Here is a 14,256-nt window from a genome sequence, read left to right as displayed (position 1 = left end):
CAGCGGGAGAGGCTCTCCCTCTGCTGAGGGCAGCCATAGGCACGGCTTCTGCAGCACATCCCTTCCCTGGCTTCACCCCAGCTTGGCTTTATTCCCCCGTCTGCGAGACCCGTTGATGTCCTGTCACTCTGCTCTCAGCTCGTGAGTCAGATCTGGGCATCCACTGAATTTGGGAGTCCTGAGATGAAGCACAACCTCATCCCACACAAAGCCACAACTCACATTTCAGGTAAAAGAATGAAAATCAAAAGCAACGGGACCAAAAATGAGGAAGGAGGGAGCCTTCTGGAAAAGACACCGCGGGGCTGGTCCTGCGGGTAAGGCGGTTCAGAGGCTGGGGAGAAATGGCTGGCAATTTAGGGGAAAATGAGGCAGGCTGAGGAGAAATGACAGTTCTGCTGAATGCTCAGATCGTGAGCAGGGCAAGCGCCCCACGATGCTCGCGCTGGTACACGAGCTGCCGCAGGGATGTGGCCACTGCCAGCTGCCACGCGAGGAGCTGATGCCGGGACAGTGCGGCAGCGTGCCGAGAATGCTGTCAAGTTTTTCCTTTTAATCTGAAAAATAAGTGACTGTTCGAATAGGAATAGCCATGTTTTTAATAACCTGGAAATTACCCGAGTCAGAACCTTACATCAGGTCTTTCCTCTGTGTTATCCTCTTCCCTCCCCAGTTCCCTCATGCCCGTAGGTCGGAGCAGAGAGCGGAGGAGCTGCCGGGCTCCCTGGGGCTGGCAGTGCTGGCTCCGGCTGTGTGTGTTATTAGCACCTCAGTTTGCTAGCTGGGAGGGCAGGAGGGTGCAGGAGGGCTCACGGGAGCAGTTACCAGCAAGAAAGTGTGAGGATTTCACCCGGGAGGTGTTGCGAACGCTTGACATTTAACATCAGGTTGCCGGGGTCAAGCCCAGACACACAGTTCTCTGTAACTTGCTTTCTGTTGGTGGCTTTCTAGAAACATCAGCAAACAATCATTCCTGGAGCTGCCACCTGGAGCTGCTTTCAGAAGATCCCCCTTCAGAAGAGGCGGTGGCTTCTCGCGCAGGTACGTGCACGAGGCCAGCTCAGGGCTGTCCGGGCACCCAGCTCGCTGCTCCCCCAGCCCTGCACCCCGGCGGGGCAGAGCCCCCGGCGGAACGGGGCAGCTGCAAGCAGCAAACAAAACGCTGTCAGTCTTGGGTGTGAAAACAGAAGAGGAGTGTGCTGTAGAGCCAGGGCTGGCTCAGAAACCACCCTGGAAGCAGGGAAAGCCCCAGAGCAGGTGGCCTGGCTCGTGGCCACCACCGGGGAAGCGTTTGCCCTGTGTGCTGAAGCGCAGGTGCTGGACCTTGGCAGGCAAAGGGCTCGGTAATGACCTTGCAAGAAGAAAATAGGAGGAAACACCAAGATCAGGATGGACTCAGGTGTTGGTCTTCTCATCTGAGCTCCCTGATCCCCCTCCCTAGCCGCCGCCTGGGTTTGTTCCCAGGCTGTGCACGGGAGAAGGGCAGGAATTGACCCTTCTGGGAAGGGATGGGATGGGGAGCCCCAGGGAAGGGTGGAGGGGACAGCGGGATCCATCCTGGGCTTTTCGGCCTTGAAATCAAGGGGGCTTTGCAGCAGGTTTCATCCAAGCTTGGATGGCCCTGCTTGTCTCCTGCCCTTCCGATGAGCCGGTGTGGGTGGGGAGCCGGATGAATAAGGGACTTATGCTATGAATAATGCCGGGAGAAATGTGCCTGGAAAATAGAACCCTAGCCAGCGAGGAGTGCAGGGGCTGGGGCGAGTGGGGCGTGTGGCACCGAGGGTCATGGGGCCAGGGGTCTGGACATCAGAAAGCACACAATGGAGCTAGGCCTTTTTCCTTTTATTCTGAATATTTTTACCTGTTTCTCCCAAATGTGAGTTCTGGGTTAAGCAAAGCATCTCCTTGCTCGTGCCCACAGAGGAAGCGGGAGACAGCTGCTTTCTCCTTGCACAATGCGAAGGCATTGCTCCATGAGTAAAGGAATGAAAGAGCTTCTGGAGAAACTTAAGGTAAATGGTGTTTCATTTCCCTTGGAATGGGGCATTCTGGACTTCTCGGTCACCTGAGGAGCACGAGAGGGTTTTTGCTGGGGCTGGATGTGGTTGCGCATCGCCTTTTCTCCCATCTTCAGCTGATGCTCGCAGCCCTTGGCCGGGGCAGGAGAGGTGTGTGTGAGTGCGTGGTGGGCATATGGTGGAGAAGGGGGCCCTTGGGCAGGCAGCGAGCCAGGGGAGCGGTGAGGAGCCCCCAGTGCCTGGGATGATGCTCTCCTCTGGAGCCAGACCTCACCTCCTATCTGACTCCTGGACCCTTGGCTGTAGCCAAGGGTTGTGCTGTACCTGCCCGGTGTTCCTCAGTGCCTGGCCGGGGCGACCGGCAGCAGGTATTTTGCATGCTGTGCCTGGAGCAGTTGGGAAACAGGCAGCGGTGGAGCTGGGCGGCAGGTTGGACTGGTTTCCCTCCGCGCCCGGCGCTGGCACTGACGTACGAGCCGCTCGCCAAACAGATTCTGCCCCGTCCCCGCGGACCCGACCTCGCTCTGCGCCGTGAAGGATGGCTGTGCCGGAGCTGTGATCCCAGCCCAGCCCTGCAGCGGCCGATGGACGGGAAAACCTCTCCGGTAAGGCGCGGGGCAGCTCCCCCAGCTCCGGCCCGGCTCAGGGTACCAGGGGTCGCTCTGTGGCCGTAGGGACCCGCTCTCCTCGGGGTTTGGTGGAGGGCCCAGTTTCTGCTCTCTGGGGCGTTGCCTGTTGCTGCCTGCAGGGAGAAGGACCTGGGGCGAGCTGCCTGTGGGGCTGCTGCCTCCGGCACCCCCTCGGCACGTGGAGGGAGGAGGACGGCTGCCAGCATCCCCAGTTTCAGCCCTGTGAGGTGTCAGGGACCCCAGCACCGTTGCTTTTCCATGCTGGAACCAGGGAGACTGGGTGGTGGGGTGGGCTGGTGCCGCTGGTGGGAGCTGGCTCCCATGGGGCTGCACGCCGGTAGCAGCAGCAGCACGCCGCTGGCCCTGGCCCCCGCTGCCCTCCCTCAACCGCTCTCCTGGCAGTTTTCCCCGTGCGCTTTCTGGCCTGGGTGGACCGGGGACTGCTCGGTCTCACCTGTGGGGCCTTGCTGAGCATCCTGTCATGAGGAAAACATCCATCCCCGGCTGGGCACCGGGCTCAGCCCGCCCGGGCGAGGCAGCAGGTAATTACCACGCCGAACGCTGCCGGCTGTGCCAGCGACGTCCGGGACGTGCAAAGCCAGCAGTGACGGGCTGGATGGGGCTCGAGGGGAGGCAGGACCAGCTGTTAAAGCCACCCTCTTCCTGCCCCTTGGCGATTCGGAGGCAGCCAGGAGCACGGACAGAGTGGGCCTGTGCCAGGTCCTGGCTGCGTCCCGAGGGAGGACAGCCTGTCCCCGGCTTTGCGGTGTCACCCTGGTCCTGGGTAGCCCTGAAAGTGGGCAGTGACACCATGTCTTGGTGAGACAGTGGCAGGAATTGGGATGCCCACGTATGGAGACAATTACCCAATATCGGGCATCCCCACTGGGCCACGTCGGCCTTGTCGCTTGGATTAAATGGGCCATTAGGAGTCCCAGGTGCCACCCTCGGCTCTGCAACTGCAGGAGAGTCGCTTCATCTTTCTGTGCCTTGGTTTGCCCATCCATGGAATGGGGTGAGCAGCGATTACTCACCCCCTGGAACAGTTTCTGATCCCTGCCTGAAGGGCTGCTCACGCTGGCATAGGGCAACCTGTCCCTGGCCAGATGGGGCTGACTCAATCGACGTGGCTTGTCACCTGTGCTTGCAAAATGGCCCTTGTGTGCTTTGGGATATCACTTCCCCGTGCGTTGCCCTTTACGGCATCTGGGTCTCGGCAGCATCGTCCTGCAGCTCGTCCCCAGGGCTGGGGGTCTGCCCCTCCCGGGGAGGCACCGCCGAGGCACCGCTCAGCTGCGGGTTGGGTGTCACCAGGAGGGAACAGGGGCTTTCAGATATTTAGGCAGGTTTTGTTGCAGGTGAGTGTGAGGACCATGTCGCTGTTGTCATTCATCGATACTAGCTTGCTGAGCTAGTCCGCCGTGGACAATCAGCGCTCCACAACCACGTGGTTCCTTGCTTGGCTGTGAGGGGTGGGCTGCCTAGCTCAGCTGGGAAAGATGGTCACCTCTTTAGGCAGCTCCTTCCAGCTTATTTAAGCCAGGCTACGTCTCTTGCCTCTTGATGCTCCCAATTTTGGGTAGCTGCTGTGCCCTTCTGCTGCTCCGAGACGCGGCTGGGCCCCAGGTCCAGTTGCAACACCCCAGGTGTTGCCTGGCTTCTTCCGCTCTCCCTCCCACTCCGAAACTGTGGGTGACTGCTGGCTGGTTTCCCTGCCTTCCCTCCCCATCACGTGTGGATCCCGAGCCTAGAACCCAGCCTGGACCACCTTCCCCCTGCTGATCGCCCTCTGCCGCTGGGACTCGAGCTGGAGGTCAGTGCAAATGGCAGCTCCGGGTGCAAAAGGCATGGGTGTCTCTGGCGCCGCTCTTCCCAGCTTTGCTCAAAGCCTGGGAGAAGAGGGAGAGTGGACTGAGGTGGCGTTTTTGCTCAGGACAAGTTCAGCAGAGGGCTCCCGCTGCAGACGGGCATTGCCTGCTGGTGCCCCGGCAGCCTGGGCTGGGCGGGAGGCAAGCAGAGCTGGCCGGTGGTCCCTGCGCTCACCCCCAGCATCCCGCCTGCCCTGGTTGCGAGGGTCCGACCTGGCAGGGAAAGGAGCTGGCTGCGCTCGCCCTCCCCACGCCGGGCGCTCCGGTGCCAGCCCACAGCAGCGCTTTGCTCTTGCGGCTGCTGGAACCTTTGCAGAGAGGACGTCAGAAAAAGGGCTCAAACCGCAGCCACGCATGTGAGATAGGCATGGCTCTGGGTCTGACTTTACTCAAAAGCCAGCAAAGGATGAGTAAAGGTTTTGTGGGCAGAAGGTGCAGCTCGCTCACCAGGGTAACGCATGCTCCTTAACAGAAATGTCTTTGTGGAGCTGCTGCTGTTTGTTCTCTGCTCCAGTGGCTGTACAACAGCAATCAGTTATGCTGGTTACTGGGAGCCCCTCATAAAAATTGTTAGCTTCTGTGATGGAACTAAGAAAGAAAAATACTTGGACCTTAGACTTTTAAGGAAATAAGTAGCTAATATTTCGCCGGAGTGTAAGAAAGGGCATGTGTTTCCTGCTAAGGAATAATAGGAGCAACTTAACCTATAGTGAACTCACGTGTTAATTTGAAACGTTTGTGCACTGGAGTAGAAGTGCTTTCGTATCCAGCATCGCTGGCTTACTGGTCGAGTTGAGCTGTGTTCCCTAGTACAATGGAGAGGCTTGTCTTTAACAGCGCTGTAATTCTGCTGCTCTGATAACCGGAGGGTTACGCTCGCTGCAGGGTGAGGCACGTGAAATATCAGACGTGGAGACAGCATACAAATGCCCACTTCAGTGATACTGCCTGGGTATTTACGAAAACCTCATTTACACCTAGACAGGAGAAATTCTTTTCCTAGGAAGGGTTCCTGGCGTCTGCTTGTGACTTTGTCTCTGCAAAGCAGCCGTGCGGGACCCGCAGCAGCTCTGGCTCCCTTGCTGGTTGTGTGCACTTTCTAACAACTGAGGATCCCTGGGGGTGTTTCAGGGTGCGGGTGTGCAATACCTGCTGCGGGAACTTGAATCCCATTGGTGTGACTGCTCAGACTCCTTAGGGGAGGACGCTGCTGTGGTAGCCCAGCCCGCAGAGCGCAGCGAGGGGCTCCCCGGCACCTCTAGGAGAGCTGGAGAGAAGCCAGATCTGCAGCCCGGCTGCCCTGGGCTTGTGCCCACGGCTGCTGTGAAGTTCAGGCGGAGGAAAAACTGGCCTTTGGCTGCAGGCTGAGCGAATTCAGGCTTGTTCTGGCCGTGTGGCGGGGAAGGGGTGGGTGATGCGGTACAACAGAACTGCCTCTGCTCCTCCCCATGCACGCAGCAGCCCGGGGAAGTGGCTTTCGATGGCCGGGAGACGTTAGCGGTGCCTGTGCCAAGGTCCCCGCGGGCGGCGGGAGGAGGTCTGTGCCGGGGGGTGGCCCTGCGCACCCCGCTGCTGGCCAGGGCGGGTGGCCAGGCAGCCTCCCCGGGAGCCCGGCGTGCTGTGCCGGCCGGCTCTGCGGCTGATGAACTTGGGCTGCGAGCAGTTACTAAGGCACGGTGGGAAAGGCGGTGTGCGTCCCCCGATGTTCAGCTGGGGCTGGCGCAGACCCCGCACGGGGAGCACGCGTGGCCACGCCAGGGATTGTGACTCACAGGAATAATACCCAGGAAGTTACACCACCGCATTGCAAGAAAGGGCACAGCCATATTTACACAGCGTGATCCACCTCCCGACGTGCTCATTAGGGTCCTCCATTCCCGGCAGGAAACACCAGGGTAGAGAAAATCCAGCTGGAAGGAGGCGACTTGCCGTGTGCTGGCTGGCGATGCCCTTGCAGTTTCTGTAAGGCACGCAGCCATTCCTTGTTGCCAGAGGCGTAGCTGGGATTTTGCAAATGGCAGAGGAAACAGCATTTATTGTGGGCCTTGTACACAGGTCCCCTCTGAAGGAAGATGAGAGGCTCTCACTTCTGAAGCTGGTGGGGCGCTTGGAAGAGTGTATCTTGAGGAAAGGAAACAAATACTTATTCTTTTGCAAATTCATGGATTAGGAGTGACACAACTGCAGAACAGCATTCCAGGGTGCAGGATGTTTCAAGGCTTGGAAAACACTGATTATTAAGTATTACTAAATAACAGCTGGAAATTGCACTGTATTTTTCAAATGTCTAATTAAGGATAGATGCATAAATTGGGGCAATAGCCCCGTGGAACTGGGCCACAGCGTGACTGACCCGATGCCAAATACCCAGCTGATTGCTCTGATCAAAGCGATCGGTTGGGGAAATTTGGCCAGCAGCCAACCAAAGGGGAAAAGCTCTGCGACAAAGAGATTTTCAGCCGTCCCAGATGGGGTACGGCTTGAGCTTCATGGTACAGAGAGAGGCACTGAATGAACTCTCCATGCGGTTCATGGTGCTGTGGAGGAATAGCCACCAATGGCAATCACTGGCCATGCTGGGAAGCTCCGTGCCATGCTGGGGAGCTCAGCTCCACGTCACCTCTGCCTTCATGGCTGCCTTGGTGACAGGGGCGGCAGCTGTGGGGTCTCTCTGGTGGGCAATGGTCGTTACCACTAATGATCCTCTGCTCGCAGACCACGGCATCGCCCAGCAGTGTCGCTCCCAGCCTCCATGCCTCCATAGTCAGCAGCATCTTTGGTGCCCGACCTCCACAGCCTCCGGAAAGCGTCCTTGGCATTAGCTTCAAGCCCTACAGCCCCGAGTCCAGTGCAGCCCCGGCCTCCTGCACGACCTGTGAGAGCACACGTAAGAGGATGGTGCCGAGGGCGGTCTCTGGCCGCCCTGGCCCCAGTCCTACCTAGGGTGGGGAGGGATGGAGGGAGGCAAGGAATGGGTGCCTGTGTCTACTGCTGGGCTCACGCACAGGCTGGTGTTTCCCTGGGGACGTGAGGGGTGCCAGAGGCAAGGGGGAGGACAGCGACCATGGCAGGATGGGGGGATGCCATGGGGAGGTGCGGGGTGTGCGTGGCTCTGCTCCCCCACATCTCGTGGGTCCTCTGGGGAGCTGCTGCTATGACCTGGTGGGCAGCAGGGTCCGGGCACCCCGGGAAGGCGGTGCTCCCCCTGACCCTGCCTCTGCCCTGCTGCCAGGATCCTCCATGTTCAGAGCTCCCTGCATGAGCCAGCGACGGCTTGCGCTCATCTTCTGCGTCTCCGTCCTCATCGTGCTGCTCATCGCCCTCATCCTGCTGTGTGAGTGGGGTCCCAGCTTGGCGCTCCCTGGGGGGAGGGAGACCTCGGAGGGGCTGGGGGTCAGCAGAGGCTTGGGGGGTCACCGAGGCTGGGAAGTGCCGCAGGGAAACCCCCGGGCCGGGACGTGGCAGGCAGGGACGTGCTCTTCCCATTTCCTGCGTGTTCCTGACATCTGCTGGAGGCGCAGGAGCAGGATCGCCGGGGAACGGGGAGCCGCTGCCGGGGCTCCCTGCCGTCCCGAGCGGGGCTGGGGGGCTGCACCGCGCTTTCCTCCTCCTGGGCTGGCGGCAGCGGAGCATCCCCAGCAGCGCCCACCCTCGCCCTCCCCGAGCGCAGGGGTGGCGGGCAGCACCCGTCAAACGAAGCGCGGTGCGTAGGTGGAGCAGGCACAGACACAGGGGGAATCCCTTTAATCCTCGCGGCATCTGGCTGGGGGTTCTCCAGCTGCTGTAACTGGTGGGCTTGAAGCATCGGGCAGGCTGGCAGCATCTTTCTGCAGGGGCAAGCCAGAAGTGGGCTAAGCGGGAGGCTCGCAGCAGCTGAGCTGGGTGCTGCTGGGCTGGCACGGGGGGAGTCCTCAGGGCAGTCCTCAGGGCAGGCAGGCTCAGGGCAGTCCTCCTTCAGCCCCGCGTCCGGCAGCTCTTCAGCCTTGGCTCAAATGGCAGCCCTGCACCCAAGCTCGGTGTTTGGGAGTGCCCTTCTGCGTGGCAGACCTCCTCCAGCCTCCCAGCCGGGTGGGTCACAGCACCCTCACCCACAGCGAGTCCCTCCCTGCCAACGGCCTCACCACAGCCTGCGCTTGCTTCCAGTTATGTTCTGGCGGTCACAGACCGGCATTGTGTACAAGGAGCCTGCCGAGAGCTGCAAGGACAGCCCCGTGCGCTGCGACGGCATCGTCGACTGCTCCCAGAGGAGCGACGAGCTGGGCTGCGGTGAGGCACCGGGAGCCGGGGGGGCGGGAGCGAGGGCAGCCCGTGGGTACCACTGACCCGCCGGCTCCATCCCCGCAGTGCGCTTCACGTCCGACGAGTCCTTGCTCCACATCTACTCCAGCGCTGAGAGCCAGTGGCTGCCGGTGTGCAGCAGCGCCTGGGACGACTCCTTCTCCAGAAAGACCTGCCGGCAGCTGGGATTTCAGAAGTAATTCCCCAAGGATAAGTCATCCTGCTTGGGCACTGGGGCCCTGTCAGCCCCCTGGGCATTGCTCTGGCCCTCCTGCCCTGGCCGGGTGCACGTTCCGCTGTCTCTTTCCCCCAGCATTGTGTTTTTGTGCTGGAAGGCTGTGTGTCCAGCACTGCTCTGGGCGTTTTTCTGTCCCCCCCCGGGGTTTAGTGTGTAGAGCTGCTTCTAAAAGGCAGGGACGAGGCAGTCAGTGCCCAGCCAGGGGGGATCCTCACTGCCTCTCTCCCCTCCCCTCCCAGTGCATCGCAGACTGAATACGTCCCCCTGCGCCTCACCGGCAAGAGCCTCACCGTGACCGACGAGCGAGAGACCATCCAGCAGAGCCTCAACAGGTACCAGGCAGCGTCTCCTCCTGACCCTGCCCTGCCCTAGTGCTGCGGGGCTGGGGCTGAGGCTGCTTCTCCCTCTTCTCTCCCACAGCTCCCAGTGCCTCACGGGAAAGTACGTCTCCCTCCGATGCACAAGTAAGGGGGCTGGCTGACAGGGTACCTGGCCAAGGGCGGCCGAGGCCAAACACGTTCTTGGGAGCGCTTTCCTCCTTTCTTTGCACAGGGTTGGGCAAACAGGGTGTTTTCCAGCAAACTTTCTGGGTGATAGAAAACTACGAAGACTGCTTTCTCATGATCTCCACTGGCCCCTGTGAACTACCGAGCACCGCGGGTGGTGGGGATGTATTTGCGCGTCCCCCTCCATGTTGCCTGCTCTCAGAGCCCCTCTCTCAGCCCTGCTCTCCCCCTCCAGCCTGTGGGCAGAGGATTTCTGGCCGGATCATCGGGGGAAAGGAAACCTCTGTGAGCAAATGGCCCTGGCAAGTCAGTGTGCAGTATGGGCCGATCCACATCTGCGGCGGCACCATCATCGACGCGCAGTGGGTCCTCACCGCAGCCCACTGCTTCTTCATGTGAGTGCTGCTGCCCAGCCCGGGGGCACCGGCTCAGCCCAGCCCCACGTCTCACTCCTTGCTACCCCCATCTGTCCCTTGCCCAGGAACAGCATGAAGATCCTCGACGACTGGAAGGTGTACGGCGGGGTCTCGGACCTGAAGCAGCACACAGAGGGCATCCCCGTCTCCCAGGTCATCATCAACTCCAACTACAGCGATGACCACGATGACTACGACATCGCTCTCATGAAGCTCTCAAGGCCCCTGACGCTCTCAGGTGAGACCTCTCAGCTTGCAGGGCTGGGGCTGGTGTTTGGGGGGGACAGAGAGAGCCTGGGGACGGGCAGGAGCGAGAGGCATCTCGGGTCCCCTCGGAGCCATCCCTGGGGCTGCTGCCAGCTGGGGCACCCTATTCAGCTGTGGCCACACCATTTTGCATGCTTGTCCTGTGGTTGGGAACTGGTCTGTCCTCCCCTGGCAGGGCCCGGCACATAGCCATGGGCTGCGCTGTGCAGCCGGCATCGTGCCGCTCGCTGTGCCCCACATGGGCAGTGTGGCGAGGGGCCGGCAGGGACCCTGCCCAGGTGGGCACAGAGGGGAGCGTTTCCTGCACACCATGCTCCTCCCTAGCCACAGGGCTGGTGACTTCAGTGGCTATTTTGCTCCTGGGTGACTCATCCCTCTCTTCTCGCCTGGTTTTCATCGTGTCTCCCTCCAGCTCAGGTTCGCCCAGCCTGCCTCCCCATGTACGGCCAGCGATTCCAGACCGGCAGGTCCTGCTTCATCACCGGCTTTGGGAAGACCAGGGAGAACGAAGGTGAGGGAGGACGCTGTCTCTCCATGGGCAGCTCCTGTGCGCTGCAGCCTGACCTGCGAGCCCAGCACACAAGGAGCGAAAGTGGCTCTGCTGCAGCATTTGAGGGCCATTCCCGCAGGGGTGACTGGCAGCGGTTGCCCTCACGGCTGTACGGCTCTGCAAGAAACACCATCCTCCTCCCTCAGTGCCGCAGAAACGCCTGGTGCTGCGGAGGGTTTGGGGGGCGGCAGGGGGATGAAGCCCACCCTGCCCCACGGCTCCTCTTGCCTTGCAGATAACACCTCCCCAAAGCTGCGGGAGGCCGAGGTGAAGCTCATCGACTACAAGATCTGCAATAGCGACAAGGTGTACGAGGGCTACCTGACCCCACGGATGATGTGCGCTGGGTACCTGCAGGGAGGGAAGGATGCGTGCCAGGTGAGCCGGGGCACACGGTCCCACCAGCAAGGTCGTATGGGACCAGCGGGGCTGCCCGCTTTTCCTGCATGCCGGTGTCCCCTGGCTAGGTACCGGCAGAGGGGCATCTCCTGTTCCTCTCCTCACCGCTCTGCCCCTCTCTGCCAGGGTGACAGTGGAGGGCCCCTGGTCTGCGAGGACAACGGCCGCTGGTATGTGGCTGGGGTGACGAGCTGGGGTACAGGATGTGGCCAGAAGAACAAGCCTGGTGTTTACACACGTGTGACAAAGCTCCTCAGCTGGATATACAGCAAAATGGAGGTGAGGTGGCACGGCAGGGCTGTGCTCGGGCAGGGAGACTTATCAGGTGGCCTCGGGTGCACTGAGACGGGCTGTATCCCCCCAGCCCAAGCCGTGTCACCTCACCCTTGCTCTCCCCTCTCTCCTTGCAGAGTGAGAACGACTAAGACCGGGATGGAGACTTGCCCGGACTGTGCCTCTGCGGCTGGCACGGGCTCCTGCCCTTGGTGGCCGCCAGGGCACGATGCTACCAGGAGATCCCCCCACCTATCTCTGGACTGTCCGCGCAGCCAGGGGCACATCGCTGTCCCCGACTTCTGAAAAAACAGTGTCTGCAAAGTGACTCTGCCCTCACCCAGCGCCAGGGAGGTGGCCTGGTGGCAGCTGGGGACAGGACCCAGCCAGCCCCGGCCCGGCAGCACGCAGGGGGCAGCAGCCTGTGCTGGCGGCTGGCCGTGCCGGCTGGCAGACCCTCCTCGCCCTGTGTCTGTGCTTCTCCTCGTGTAAATAGACGTGTCCGGACCAGGGGTGTTGTGAGTGCTTCCTGGCAGGACTGCGGCACACTCAGCAGGCGCCGGGCTGCGAGCGCTGCCTGTTGATCTGGTGGAGGTTGCAGATGGCAGCGAGGAGCAGGAAAGCCATGGGGTGCCCATGGCGAGGGAGAGCTCTCCTTTGCAGGGTGCTGCGGGGTCGCAGGTTTGTTACCTGGGGTGTGGGATGGGACTCATCCGGCACCGTGCAGCTGTGTGCCACGCTGTCCCAGCCAGGCCATCCTCCCTCTTTTCTCTAGGGAGAGCTGAGCGAAGCGGAGCCTCGAGGTGCAGTTCCACCACCCTCTAGGAGGAGCAGTAGCCGCTCTCATGTTTGTAGATAGGTTTATGAAGCGCCTTTTAAATGCTGTTCCTCCCCGACAGAGAAATCCCCGTTTGTTTATTTTTCCATGCTGTGGACGTGGTCTGAGCACGTGCCCGCTCCCAGGACTGCGTGTGGCCGGTCCCTGCTCCCCGACCTGCTCAGCACCCCAGTGCACACCCGCTCCCGAGCTGCTCTCTGGCTGACGCCGTTCGCGTGGGCGCGTGTGATAAAGTGGCTTTTAGCAAAAGCCCTCCCTGCCCTTCACCCTCCGAGTTACTGCTCACGACTGAGAGAAAGGGGGAGGTTTAAGTCTTATGGGGGCTTGGCAGTAGAAGTGATGTAGGGATGGAGCTGTGTGGGGGTAAAGCCTCCTGGGGGGTAGGAATCCATGGGCATGAGCCCAGGGGAGAGCCGTAGCAAAATCCAGCCTGTGAATGCTGTGGACCAGAATAAAACGCTTTCCTGAGAAGGCTGCACAGCCTGTGCGATTGCCCCGTGTTAGAGAGATGGCAGTAATGAGCATTTAGCCTTGCATTTGCCTTGGGAGGAGGAAAGGTTGCTTGTACTGCTTCTTTGTAAGCCATCTTCTTGCAGCTGGAAACATTAAAGGAGGGACTGGTGCTTTGGGGAGCTCACTCGCTGTCTTTGAAATAGCCTGAAGCTGCCTCACAAGTCTGTCCCTGCTCGTTCCAGCCCCATCTCCTCCCGGCACGGGAGTGCGATGGCCAGCCTGCCCCTGCCGCCTTGGGAAGGAGGTTGGTGTGGCGTAGGGTGGAGGGGGGGCAAACCCCCAGCAGAGGGCTCAGCGCTGAACATCAGCTCCCCAAATGGCGTGAGTACGGGACTTTGCACGGAGCCTGGTTTCTGACCTGTATGGCTTACAGCACGGCCACCTGGCTCTTTCTGGACTGGGAGGGCTCATTTCCCATAAGCTGGAGAGTGCCGTCTCCAACCGCACGCAGGCTCTGGAGCTGCAGAGCTGCATGCAAAGTGAGGACGAGAAATTGTCGGGGTGCGTAGGCTGCTGCAGGCACGTCCCTTCCTCACCTCCTGGGAGCATCCCCCGGGTTCCCAGAACGGGTCGCCTGCTGTGGAAAAGGTTATCTGCAGGCAGGGAGCTGCGGTTTGCCTTTGAACTTTGGGATAGCAGATCTGGTCTGGCTTTTCGTGTGCAGAAAGCACCTGCCGGTCCCCGGGACCTGGATCAGGCCCCAGCGCGCAGGGCGGTGCTTGGCGGCTGCTCTAGACCCACACTGAGACAATAAGGGTTGTTGCCTTTTGGGAAACACTGAGTCAGCCTGACCTCAAATAGCTTTTCAAAGAAGCAACCCAGAAACCTCCCACAGCATGTGCGAGCCTCTTGTGAAGGGGGGTGTGGAGGCCGAGAGACCATTTTCACTGTATAATGTCTGTGCTGCTCAGTGAGCTCGGCGGTGGGGAGGGAATAACCTGCGGCTGGGGAGGGGGTTTGTAGCTGTGGGGCAAAACCCAGCCTGTCGAGGCTCCCGTTGGAACAGGGCAATGTCCTGCTGGAAGCTGCAGGATTGACAGCGGTAGTGGGAGAGTGAGCAGAGCCCCTGGGTGCGGGGAAGTGTAGGTACTGAGCCCCATCCTGCTCAGCTGGAGGGCCGTGCAGGGGTGCAGACGATGCCCTAAGGCTGTGCCTGAAGTTGGGGTGAATCCTGAGGCTGGGAGGGGGTCGTGGCCAGTCTGGTTCGTCTTCCCCGGGGTGGGAGGGGGCTGGCTGGGCAGGGTACGGGCTCAGGGGTGCTGCTCAGTGGGGAAAACACTGAGCCAGGGCAGAAGCTTTGCTGGGCCCTGACACAGCTAGTGCTGCAGGAATAACACTGCAAACCGCGGCTAAAAATGGAAGCGTGAAAAGGGCTGGAGCAAAACCTGCCGCAGCAGCCCTGCGGTCGGACGGGGGGTGCGAGCTGGGGCACTGCTGCTCAGCTGCTGCCGTGGGGCTCCAGC

At 60.8% G+C, this 14,256-nt stretch overlaps 1 protein-coding gene across 3 annotated transcripts; it reads left to right on the top strand.

Annotated features, from left to right (window-relative positions):
* Positions 1 to 201: 201 nt before the first annotated feature.
* Positions 202 to 12,904, top strand: TMPRSS13 (transmembrane serine protease 13). Of its 3 annotated transcripts, none has more exons than XM_054222947.1 (16): positions 202 to 317; positions 952 to 1,041; positions 1,922 to 2,012; positions 2,510 to 2,623; positions 7,231 to 7,402; positions 7,748 to 7,849; positions 8,659 to 8,781; positions 8,860 to 8,989; positions 9,271 to 9,363; positions 9,452 to 9,495; positions 9,773 to 9,932; positions 10,019 to 10,191; positions 10,633 to 10,731; positions 11,006 to 11,148; positions 11,296 to 11,448; positions 11,580 to 12,904. In XM_054222947.1, the coding sequence occupies exons 1-16, from the start codon at positions 238 to 240 to the stop codon at positions 11,592 to 11,594; spliced, it is 1,782 nt and encodes a 593-aa protein (XP_054078922.1). In that variant the 5' UTR covers positions 202 to 237; the 3' UTR covers positions 11,595 to 12,904. The 3 variants fall into 3 exon arrangements, with proteins under 3 accessions (XP_054078922.1, XP_054078920.1, XP_054078921.1); XM_054222945.1 differs by having other exon boundaries at positions 9,584 to 9,932; XM_054222946.1 differs by lacking the exon at positions 2,510 to 2,623 and having other exon boundaries at positions 9,584 to 9,932.
* The last annotated feature ends 1,352 nt before the right edge of the window (positions 12,905 to 14,256 follow it).

Source organism: Rissa tridactyla, chromosome 17 (genome assembly GCF_028500815.1).
Source record: "Rissa tridactyla isolate bRisTri1 chromosome 17, bRisTri1.patW.cur.20221130, whole genome shotgun sequence".
NCBI lineage: Eukaryota > Metazoa > Chordata > Aves > Charadriiformes > Laridae > Rissa > Rissa tridactyla.
The sequence above is the reverse complement of the archived record's forward strand: the minus strand, read 5'-3'. Positions and strand labels throughout refer to the sequence as shown.

Excerpts from the sequence above, each read along its gene's own strand:
- TMPRSS13 (XM_054222945.1), top strand. The coding sequence starts at position 238 with ATGAAAATCAAAAGCAACGGGACCAAAAATGAGGAAGGAGGGAGCCTT. Across the intron at positions 8,990-9,270 it reads CGGCAGCTGGGATTTCAGAA|TGCATCGCAGACTGAATACG; the intron begins GTAATTCCCCAA and ends CTCCCCTCCCAG. Across the intron at positions 10,192-10,632 it reads AAGGCCCCTGACGCTCTCAG|CTCAGGTTCGCCCAGCCTGC; the intron begins GTGAGACCTCTC and ends GTCTCCCTCCAG.